We start from the raw sequence: 10,762 nt of genomic DNA, 5'->3' as shown, positions 1-10,762 counted from the left end.
AGTCTGATCCACAACCTCCACTTCACTAGTTCCTGCAAGCAAATGAAGTATTGCAGAAAAAAGACAATGTGGGAATGGGTTTGGTGTAATAAAATGTCTAAGAGCTGCAGTGGCAGTGCAGTACACAATTTTTTGTAATTGTGAAGAAGTGGAACTGTACCTCCTTGAACAATCTGCAAGCTAATAAGGGTACAGTCTGCTGTGACTGCTGGGCTTCTTACAAAGGCAAAAGTGCAGTATGAGTCTCTAATTCTGCCTCTGCATGTCCTGCGATGCAGGGAGAGCATCCACTCCCTCCATGGCCTGGGATCCTTGCAAAGGAGGAGTTGTAGTGTAGGGCTCGAGTCCTGCTTTTTGGATAAACTGTGAGAAAGTGAGGGCATCTGCTTTCTCTCCTGTTGGTGCCTTTCTCTCTAGGAACAGACCCATATTGTCTCTGTATGGGAGGGTAATGGATCTGCTGAAGAGAGGCTCCTCAATCCCCAGCAGCTCTCGCACGTGTCGCGAAATTTCCTGAAATACAAGACAAAACATCAGCAATTCTCATTTCTTAAACCAAGACAATAGGGTGACAGCTAAAACTATCATTCCATGTCAGAACAGTAGGAAAAAACAGTGATATTATGATTTTTGGTTCAGTTTCATGCTTGAAGTTGCAACATAAGGGGGATCTGAATCCATGTGACTCTGTTAAAGCAGTGCATATCACCTTCTCTCCAGATTTACTGTCAGGGATGCCATCACATCTGGTCTCCTAATGGCATAAATATAGCTCTTCTTTCATCCTTGCACTTCAAGGACAAACAAGTTATGGATAAAAGAACTGCAGTCTCTTTTGCTTAATGCAAAATCATTGTTGTTTGTTAAATTATTTGTGATAACAAAAGAACACCAGACTCTTATCTTGAATGCTTTTGATATTTAGAATACCATTACAGTGGGATTAAAACCAGCAGTAATGTCCATGCTGCATAGCTTCCACATAATTAGCTGTGTAGTTCTCTACCAAACTGCCATTTCCCCTAAACTGCAAACATTTCCATCTCACTGAGCTGATGCTATCACTCTTATTTCTATAGCAACTGTATCAGTTTCCACTGCTCACAGCCTTTAGTTTGTATTTCTTGTTGGGAAATTGCAGTTTTAAGTTTTCACCTGCACTAGTAGACACTTCCTGAAAGACCCAAAGGGCCGCATCCTGCAGAGCTCTGCATACTTGGATTCTGTCAGAAAAAAGTTCTTTAAAACACAAATAACTGGCAGGATAGGGCATGACCTTTGAGAGCATATAGGTTCCACTGAAGTCTGTGAGATGTTCCCAATTTACCTGCAAGCTTTGGAAAACACTACTGGACTGTCTCACTTCCAAGCTAGTGGCAGTGTCCTGGCTGTATATTGCTTATCTAGAGGAATTTCAGTTCCAACCAGAGGAAGAACGGGTCACAGCTGATATGTCTAACCCATGGCCTAATATTTACTCAGCAGCTGAACTAACACCATACATCATCCCTATATCCCAATATGAGGGTGAGGCTTACAAAGCATATAGAATTCTTCCACTTTTGGAAAGCACAAATGACTGTAGTCTCTATCTGCTTGTACCAGAAATATTCGTGAAGGTTTGCTCTCTGAAAAACTTAGTGTTAAATTGATGCCTTTCTGTCAAAACAACAGGCAGTCATGGCACTAGTTAATGTTTTTGGTGGCATTATTTAGCTTCAAACAAACTGTTAAGATTGTGCAGCGAGATAGAACTGTGGTGAAATTGCATTTTGGTATTGTAGGTTAAAATAAACAATGTTAATACTCTAGTCACTGGAGCATAGAGCTTCTTCTTCTTGTTTTGAACTTCTACCTGAGCCTGCTGGTGAAAGACTCAGGTAGAAGTTCAAACCAAAAATCATCTGTTTTTGTGATGCAAGACAGATTATTTGGCTCTGTAAATGCGGTCCCTCTGTGGTTTCCACTAGGGAAGGGAAAGGGGGTAATGAAACTTAAGTAAATTTGTTCTTCTGAACTTTTAGGAAGCTTTGGAAGGCCAGACTGTAGCCCCGAAATTCAGCCTTAACTATCAGTGTTAAAGAAAATATAGAGGTTTGAAAGGAAAAAATGTTCATAAAATGAGGAAGAGACAACTCCTGTTTGTGTCCAACAAAGCGTAAAAGAAGGAAATAAAAGCGAGCGGCCCTTTTGCACCTGCATGTGCCCGAAGTCCGTGACGCCCATGGCGGGCAGGTTGGAGCAGTTGGCGTGGATGAGGCGGCGGCCGCTGATGCCGTTGGCCCTGAAGCATTCCTGGGCAGGGAAGCGGAGGGAAAGGGATCGCCCTGTGCCACTGCCGCCCCCCTGCCGGCTCTCGCACGCACACGGAGCTCAGAGGGCGGCGGGTTCCCGCCCGGGCCCCAGCCCCGCACCTGGTACTGGGGGAAGCCGAGCTGCGCCACCCACTCGGCCACTTCCTCGGCGCTCCAGGCCAGGAAAGGGCACACGGCCCGCGGTCCCCCCGCGCCCTCGGGCCCAGGCTGCGGCCCTTCAGCCGCCCCAGCCCCCGCGGGACCCGGGCGCGGCTCCATCGGCCCCATCCCTGGCCGCCGCGTCCTTCCGGGACCCCGTTACCCCGGCAACCATCGCTTCCTGGAGGTGCGCCCCCTTCTCCCTTCCGCCACTCCCTCCCTGCTGTCAGCCTGCTGCGCCGCCCGCGCCCCGCGGCTCTGCAGAACTGAATGTTGATTGGCTGCGTTGTCGAGAGGGGAGGCTGAGGGATGAGCACCGCAGCGCCACCATCTCCCCGCGGCCCGGCTCTCACGCACCCGCTCGGGTGTTTCCGTCCCCCGCGCTCGGGTGTTTCCGGCCGCCCCTCTCCGGCCGCGCTCGGGTGTTTCCGGTCTCCCGCCGAACCGTGCCCATGTCGGACGCGCTCTCCGCCGCCGCCGGCTGCCGCTGCGAGACCCCGGCCGGCGACACCGCGCCCCGGGGTCCCGCAGGTACGGGCCGGGCAGGGCAGGGTAGGGTAGGGTAGGGCAGGGAAGGGGGCTGCCCGGCGGCGCGTGTTTGCCGGGCTAACTAACACGGAGCCGACTGTCCCCCGTCTTACGGGGAGAGTTTCCCCTCCGTGGTGGGTTCGCCCGTTTCTGCCGGCGGAGCCGTGCAGGAGCGGCAGCTCCTCCGTGCGGGGGCAGCGCGGTCCCGCTGCGGGCTCTGCGCCGCTCCCCTGCCGCCCGGGCACCCGGAGCTGCAGCAGGGGCTCCTCCCGGTGCAGCGGCCAGAGCGAGCGCTGATGGAGGTCGGTGCTGTCCCCGGGGACAGGGCCCGTGTAGCCGGGCTGTGCTGCGTGCCCCCGGGCTGGAGCCGGCTCCTTCCTGCCCTGACTCCTGCGAATGGCCAGCAGCGGCTCCGAGGGGCATCAGCAACCTGCAGAAGCTGGAACTTGTCCGTGTCCTGTTCACTGTCTCAGCGCCATCGGAGAGCAGGGCTGGGGATGCCCTGTGTACCGCAGTCGTATGGGACAGAGCTTTTCCCGACCAAGGGGACTCGGGGAAGAGCAGGAGCCACGGTCCTTTTAGCCCCGACCTAGGAATTTCCATCTCGTCGGTGCCCTTTGAGAACTGCTGCACGATCGCTTTTTCCAGGGCTTTGTCAGCTCAGCTTTACATGATGAAATTTGGCCTTGTTCTGTCCTTCTAAAGCTAGGATTATTAGCTGCTGAATGAGCCCTGCTTCTGAGAATGGCTTTACATCAAAAACATGCGAAGGTTTTTGTTTTCCCTTTCCTAGGGTTGAGGCCATTAAAAATCTTTGCTCCACAAGGTTCTAGATACAGCTCATAACACGAAAAACTGGTTGGCTCAGGTCTTTGTTCCACAGCTGTGTGACCTTGCCAGTGTCTGAGTGCTGGCTGCAGGTTTTTTTTCTTGTTAGTGTACTATAAACACCAACATTTATCTCACCTTCTCTTGCTATATTCTGTTTGTTGCTAGAAAATGAAGACACAGCCCAAAAGCCAGAGCCTGCAGATCAGCTAGTTGATTCTTTGGAGTCCAGTACTTCACAGAGCGGGTAGGAAAACCTTTTTGTGTGTTGTGGCCCACATGCATGACAGTCTGTTTCACTCCTGTGACCTCTTCTGTATGGCAGTTTGTTCTGTGCAGGTAAAAAGAAGGGCTTGGAGACTGAATTGTCTGCTTTGGGACAGTATATACCAGAATCAGTATGGGAGAGCCTGTTCTTACAGGCTTTAAGGTTGTTTTAAAGCTTGTGAAATGTAGTTCATGGCTCAGCTATTCAAATCACAGAGTCATTCAGCTTGAAATGAACCCTGTGTGGTTTTATAATCCATTGTAACAGCTAGTACATTTTCAGGGGGAAATTTTCTATATCCTATCTGGAGCATAATTTAATAATTGAGCATGCCTGCTGTCTGTAAATCTGGCAGAAGCTGTACAAGAAAATACCTTTTGCTATTTTCTTGACAACATTTTGGCTTTTTTCTTCATTGTTTGCTTTTTGTGTCTCTCCATTAATCCTGCTGATCTTAACCCTGTTATCAGATGTTTGGCTTGTTGGTACCAGCTGGGCATGTCGTGTTTGTGGCCAAGTAATTTAATTGGCTACAAGCATTAACACTATGCAGTGCAGTTTCATTTGCCATTTTACATTTGTTGCACAGGATACAATTTCAGAAATGTGTGAGTTAATTGCAGTAGGTAAAGCACAGCTTCATCAAAAAAATGCAAGAATCCAGGAAAAAAAGAACCCACATCAAACCACCCTTCTTACCAAAACAACATTTTGATGCCATCTTGTTTTGATGCTGCTGACATCTCTATCAGACTTCCTGACTATAAATGAGTTCTTCCATCTTTTTATTATATCCTCTAATTTTCTTTAAAGAGATTAATACAGACCAGGAGCAAAATAGCCAAAGCAGATGATAGATACTTGTGGACATCACCTATTAAATTTGTCTTAATGTAGATCTTTTTTGAAAGGGATGGGGATGGTGCAAAAGGTTTGTGTGAGAAGGAATCAGCTGAACTGTGTCTTTGTAAGTCTGCCTGTAAAGCTGTGTAGCTCTTTCTAATCTTTCAGTGAGACTCTTAGGTCTCAATGATACGTATCTAGAGGAAAAAATTCCCAGCCTGTAGGCTCCTGTGTTGATGGAGAGCTTTTAGAGCAGATGTGTGCACCTATGGTAGCAAATAACCAGATAGCCCATCTATGTGTGTTCATGCAGCAGCTAAACTGAAATGCAAATAGGCTGGAAAACAATAGCGTAGAAGTACAAGAATTCTTCCTTTAAAAAATTGTTCTCACCGAGTATCCTTCTTATCTCATCCACCTGCTGCCATTTTGTGAACCTGCTATTCATCTTGAGTTGTTCTTACAGACCTTCTGGTCTATCACACCAGTTGTAGGAAAGCAAATCACACTGTTGAGAGAATATAAGTAAAAAATGGCTTTGTTTCTGGATAAAGTCTTTAGTGCTGTAGGAATAACAATCTGAAAACAAAAACCACATTTGCCCTGTTCAAGTCTTCTCTGTGGATGCAGAATGTGTCAGGACACTCTTCTGGCATCTGAGTTCATTTAGGATTATAAGTCTACCTATAGACAACATGCAGCAATTTTAAAAATATAATTTAGAAGAAAACCCTCAACAGAGAATAAATGCCAGAGATGTTTCCTGTCTTGCCCATTCTTTTCCTGCTGTGTACCATTTTTATTCTTTTAGCATGTCCATTTTCTTTTGTTACAGTGCAGTACTCAGACCTCTTTGCTTAAGTTGTTGTGCTGCCCATTGTATGTCTTACTGCTTGCTTATCTGTGGGGTGTGTTTGGACATGGCAGAGCGACACTTGGGTGCTCCCTGTATCTGTTGGGATTGCCAGTAGGAAAGGCATAATGGGCCACTTTAATAGATGGCATTCTCAGGATGGCTGTCAAAATTGTTCTGAATTCTTTCACTGATCCAGTTGACCTCTGAGGCAGTATGCAGATGCCATGCAGTAGCTGGCATAGAAGTTGTCCTTTCTTGGGCAGAAAAGTTGCTACTGATGTCTGTCCTTAGTGTAGTGTTGGTGAGCCAACATGCTTTGGGGTGAGTGCAGTGGATTTCTGCCATCTAAAGGATGGTAAATATGGAGTATCCCACAGAAGTTGCTCCCCCTGGCTCACATGGAAAGTAATCATGCAGATATGGCAGGATTGGGGTGGGCAGGGGTTCTTTGTCCAGTTGGCAGGTGCTACCACAGAAGCTTGTTCCTTCAGCTCATTTGAATTTGAGTTCCAGAGCAGTGATTCCTCTGCTGGCTGTGCCCTGGGTGCAAGTGCTGAATTGTACTGCTCTCTTCCTCCAAAAGGTCTCAGGCTGGGGTGCACCTGAGTGCCGACACAACAGAGCATTCCAAGGAAGAAATTGGCACTCTGGGGGACCAGAACGTGGCTGTGCTAGAAGAGAAGCTGCCTGACCAAATCAAATCTCTCAGAAAGGTAGATGGATGTTTCTTGTGTCTGAGAATGAAGACAGAAGTGCAGCAGCAATTCTCCTACTCTACTACTGTGCTTGCCACTGTGGGACTGAGGTTCTAAGGGTTGTGTTAAGATAAAAGTAATATTAACATAGATTCAGTTATGTTTTTTCCTGTACATTAGTGGCAGATAAATGGTATCAGTCTAATTTGCAAAATCCCTCTTGTGTCTTCAGCTAGTTCTTGCTTCCTTGCTCACCAAGGCTTCAAGGTAATTGTCACCTTCTGCTCTTACCTGGTGCTTCTGGAAATTCCATTCTTGTGGATTTATGCAAGAGGGAACTGAAATCCCTTGTTTCTTATTGTGAGCAGCAAATTTGTTTGCCCTACAGATAGAGTCAGAGAAACCTGTACAAGTGACACTGAGTTCAGGACCTGTGAGTTTGCATATGTGAGAAGAGAGTGAACCAGCTGGATTTGTAACTAGGATGCAGCAATGGCAGTTTGATTGTGGCTGCAGTCTAGATGCACACAGAGCTGAAAGGCTCTCCCTAGAGAGATTGTTTGATGCGAATTTTTTCCAAGAATAGTTGGCTAAATCTATAAGGCTGCTGCTTTGTTGAGAGGTGACAATTAACTCTGATGCAAGTGCAAAAAAGTGCCTGCCCAGGACTCCCTGGGAGACCAAGGGAAGTGAAATTTGTGCCACTGATGCAGCATTTGACTTCAAAGTTCATGACTTTGGTGCAGTGGGTGAAACAAATGCTGAGAGGTGTCTCAGAGCTAGCCTACATTAATAATAGAAGCTTCTGCAGGTCTGACTTATTTTCATAAAGAAGCCTGAGTTACTAATGAGTTGTTTCAAATCTAGGCAGAGACTTTTTAACAGGGTGGTCTTTGTGACAATGTTTTTTATGTGCTTTGTGCAGGAAGCTGTTCGATTAAGCAGCTACCATGTACCTCAGGGAGTAGGGGATATAGTCATGATTCAGTCAGATCACACTGGTGCTGTGGATATCCTTTCAGCTGAGCTAGAGACTGCAGACCTACTTGGGGAGCAGAGGAAAGGTGAGTCCTGAAGGCAGAACTTCTGTTTGGGTATTTTTTAAGTGCCTGCCCTGACTAGAAGAGCAGAGACTATCCTGGAGATACTTGTAAATCCTGCTGGAAATTTGGGCTCCTGGCTAGTGAGTGGAAAAACTTCACATCTGGGGCTTTTGGGAGCAGGCTCCAGAATGCAGGCCCCTTGCCAGAAATAGCTTCACTGTTTTCAGGTAATAGTTTGTCAGTGGTGAAAAGTGATGTAAACCTGTGAACTTCTCCCTTGTCTCAGCTCTGCCTCCACCTCTGGCTGCACCCACCATGTGGACCACTGAGAAGATGAAGGAATTCAAAGCCAAGATGGGGAAGGAGAAGAATGGCCGGATGGTGGTGAAGCGCGGCGAGGTGGTGACAGTCCGAGTGCCAACCCATCCTGATGGGAAATGCATTTGCTGGGAGTTTGCTACGGATGACTACGACATTGGGTTTGGAGTCTATTTTGACTGGACCACAGTTACTAGCACTGCCATTACTGTTCAGGTCAGTGAATCCAGTGATGAGGAGGATGAAGATGAGGATGAGGAAATTGAAGGTTAGTGCAGATCTTACAAAGGTTAATTGTAAGTGTTGCTGTTGCCATGCTGCTGAGTGTATCTGTGAGATGCTACAATTTCCATCTACTTTGTTTAGTCAGCCCATTTGCTATCTCTGCAGCCTACTGAGTTCTTGGTTAGAGTGATAAGAAAGCATTTGGCCCTTCCTGCTTCAGCATATGTCAATGGCTGTCCTCTCCAAGAGCATTCTTAAAATTGAACACATGGAAAAATAAAACCAGAATTCGCTCAGTGAATTTCTAGATGTTAAAAAGGTTAAAGTCTGAAATTTTAACCCAACTGTTTTTGTTAGATTCTCAGACTGAGAAATTTCTGGTGGTGAGTGGAGGCAAGAAGATTTTGTTTTGGGGTGTTGGTTTTTTTGGGGTTTTGTTTGTTTGAGTTTTTGATTTTTGTTTGTTTGGGTTTTTTGTTTTGGGTTTTGCTGTGTTTTGGGGGGGGGTTTGGTGTTTTTTGTTGTTGTTTGTTTGGAGGGATTTCTTGTTTTTTGTTTTTTTTCTTGTTTTCTTTTTTCTCCATTACATCAGCAGCTCCTTCTGTCTGTATTTGAAATGTTTGCTACCTATGTCACTGTACTTGGGAAACACACAGTAACGTTGCCTGTTCTGTGGCTTGAGTGTATGTGTGACCAGTGTAGCCTGGGAGGTTCGTGTCTGAATTTTGCAGACCCTGTAGGCAGGGGTAGGTTCCTTTATGAGGAATTCTCATAAGGAATTGAACTGAGAACATACACACTATGAGGTAACAGCTAAGAGCTTTCCTGCCTCTCTTTGCTTCAAGTCTATATCACAGGACTGCTGTTGCCTGTATGAAAGCAGTAAAGTGTCTAAGCTAAAAAAGAGAGGAGATTGGGCTGGTGGGCTAGTAAATACTGTCCCATCAGTATTCCCAAGAGAACTGGTTCTTGGTATGACCTTTGTAATAATAAGGAAGGCTGGACTTTGTGGGAATTATTTGCAGAAAGGTCGGAGGAGATGCTCTGGGTAATGCTATCACCGTTAGCCTTCCATATAGCTGCATGTCTGTGTTGTGTTCTGGTCTTGTTGGTCTTTTTCTGGATCATGAGGTGGTTCTGCCCTACTTACTTGTCTCCTCTCTGCCATTCAGGACTGTCCCCTGTGGGTGATGTGGAGCGGGGTTCCAAGAGCTACCTGCGGAACCGCTATGGAGAGGTGATGCCCGTGTACCGCAGGAACAGCCATCGCGAGGTACAGGCAGGCAGCCACGAGTACCCGGGCGAGGGCATCTACCTGCTGAAGTTTGATAACTCCTACTCTCTGCTCCGCAATAAGACACTGTTCTTTCACGTCTACTACACTAGCTGAAGAAGAGAGAAGGGGCAAGGATGGCAGGCAGGTGATGGTGAGTGTAGCAGGCTGCCACCCAGCCCTGGTACTGCCTGACGGGCACTGCTGCGTGACAGAACCACGGCGCAGTTCTGCCAGCTCTCCTTTGGACACGAACTGGTTTCTCCTCACATCCTTCTTCCCCACTGTCTCAGGGGACAAAGGTAGTTGTGGCTGCCTGGTTGTTCCCAGGCAGCTGCTCTTTCTCTAGAACTTTGGGAGGTCTGCTCCATGCAGGCATTGGGCTGGGCCTTCAAGTCAATACTGGCAATTGCCCAGAAGCCACATTCAGGAGGTTGTGGTTCTGATCTGTTGTGCTGGTACAAAATGAAGTGAAAATAATGTTACTGTTTTGTGAATAACTTTTCCAACTCACCTGCTGCATCTGCATCGCTAGAGGGCAGCTGTTGACTTCAGTGAGCCAGAAGCACAGCTGGCTTGTCACTTAGCCAGGGTAACCCATCACCTACCATAGCTACAGTCACCAGCAGTCGGTGCTTCCTTCACTCACACGAGTGGCTGGGAGTGCAGCTGGCCAGCAGCACCCCATGCTGCAGTGGCTTGGCAGTGCTGCAACAGGTGGGCCCCAAATAGCAGTCACAGCTCATGTTTGGACAGGGGGTGGGAGCAGGGTGCACCCCTCATAGTCCATAGGAAGGCTTTTCTACAGATTAAGAATTGAATGTTATATCTGTTGATTGTAGGGATATATAGATGCTTAAAACCTCAGTGATTACCAGAAGTTTTTTCTGTAATCCAGATGTGAAGCAGAGAACGTTACTTACTACCATGCTGAATGAATACAAAATGGTTGGAATACAACCGATAAATATACAGGAAATGTTCCTTAGTAGCAGGATGTTGGTTCAGTGGTATTGCAACCATATGTAGCAAGGAAAAGGCTCCCAGAGCAATGCAGTTTGTCAGCTGCTATTGCTGTTGCAAAGGTACTGTTAGGAAGCTCCTTGGCATGTTTTGGTGACTAGTGATGGTATTAGTTACCACCTTCTGCTTAAGTAACGGCTGAGTTAAAAAGGAGAAGTTAATCCATCAGAGATGAATTTTAAAACATGCTTATTTGTAACTGTTGTTTATTTTAATACTTTTAACTTGAAATCGTTCTCTTTTCTAAGAATACTGCTGTATTTGCATTTTGATATCTCTTTGCAGAGACACAAAATTACTTTCCATGGTGATACTAGAAAAGTTCTGAGTTTTATTTTTAAATTCTCCAGGTAAAGCACCTCTACTTGGTCCATTCCTTCTATTGAGAGGAAATGATGGACAGAATTAT

General features: G+C 46.6%; 2 protein-coding genes across 2 annotated transcripts; one reads left to right on the top strand and one right to left on the bottom strand.

Moving 5' to 3' along the window:
• Window positions 1-246: 246 nt before the first annotated feature.
• SAMD15 (sterile alpha motif domain containing 15) lies at window positions 247-2,574 on the bottom strand. The gene is made up of 2 exons (XM_058807681.1): window positions 2,415-2,574; window positions 247-513 (listed from the first exon to the last, which is right to left on the bottom strand). Exons 1-2 carry the CDS (start codon window positions 2,571-2,573, stop codon window positions 247-249), a joined length of 426 nt encoding a protein of 141 aa, XP_058663664.1. The 5' UTR covers window position 2,574.
• Window positions 2,575-2,895: 321 nt separating this feature from the next.
• Window positions 2,896-10,762, top strand: TMED8 (transmembrane p24 trafficking protein family member 8). Its single transcript, XM_058807640.1, has 6 exons — window positions 2,896-2,984; window positions 3,978-4,056; window positions 6,360-6,489; window positions 7,397-7,535; window positions 7,801-8,100; window positions 9,230-10,762. The coding sequence occupies exons 1-6, from the start codon at window positions 2,906-2,908 to the stop codon at window positions 9,445-9,447; spliced, it is 945 nt and encodes a 314-aa protein (XP_058663623.1). The 5' UTR covers window positions 2,896-2,905; the 3' UTR covers window positions 9,448-10,762.

The sequence above is a fragment of the Ammospiza caudacuta genome, chromosome 6 (genome assembly GCF_027887145.1).
Source record: "Ammospiza caudacuta isolate bAmmCau1 chromosome 6, bAmmCau1.pri, whole genome shotgun sequence".
Taxonomy (NCBI): domain Eukaryota; kingdom Metazoa; phylum Chordata; class Aves; order Passeriformes; family Passerellidae; genus Ammospiza; species Ammospiza caudacuta.
The sequence above is the reverse complement of the archived record's forward strand: the minus strand, read 5'-3'. Positions and strand labels throughout refer to the sequence as shown.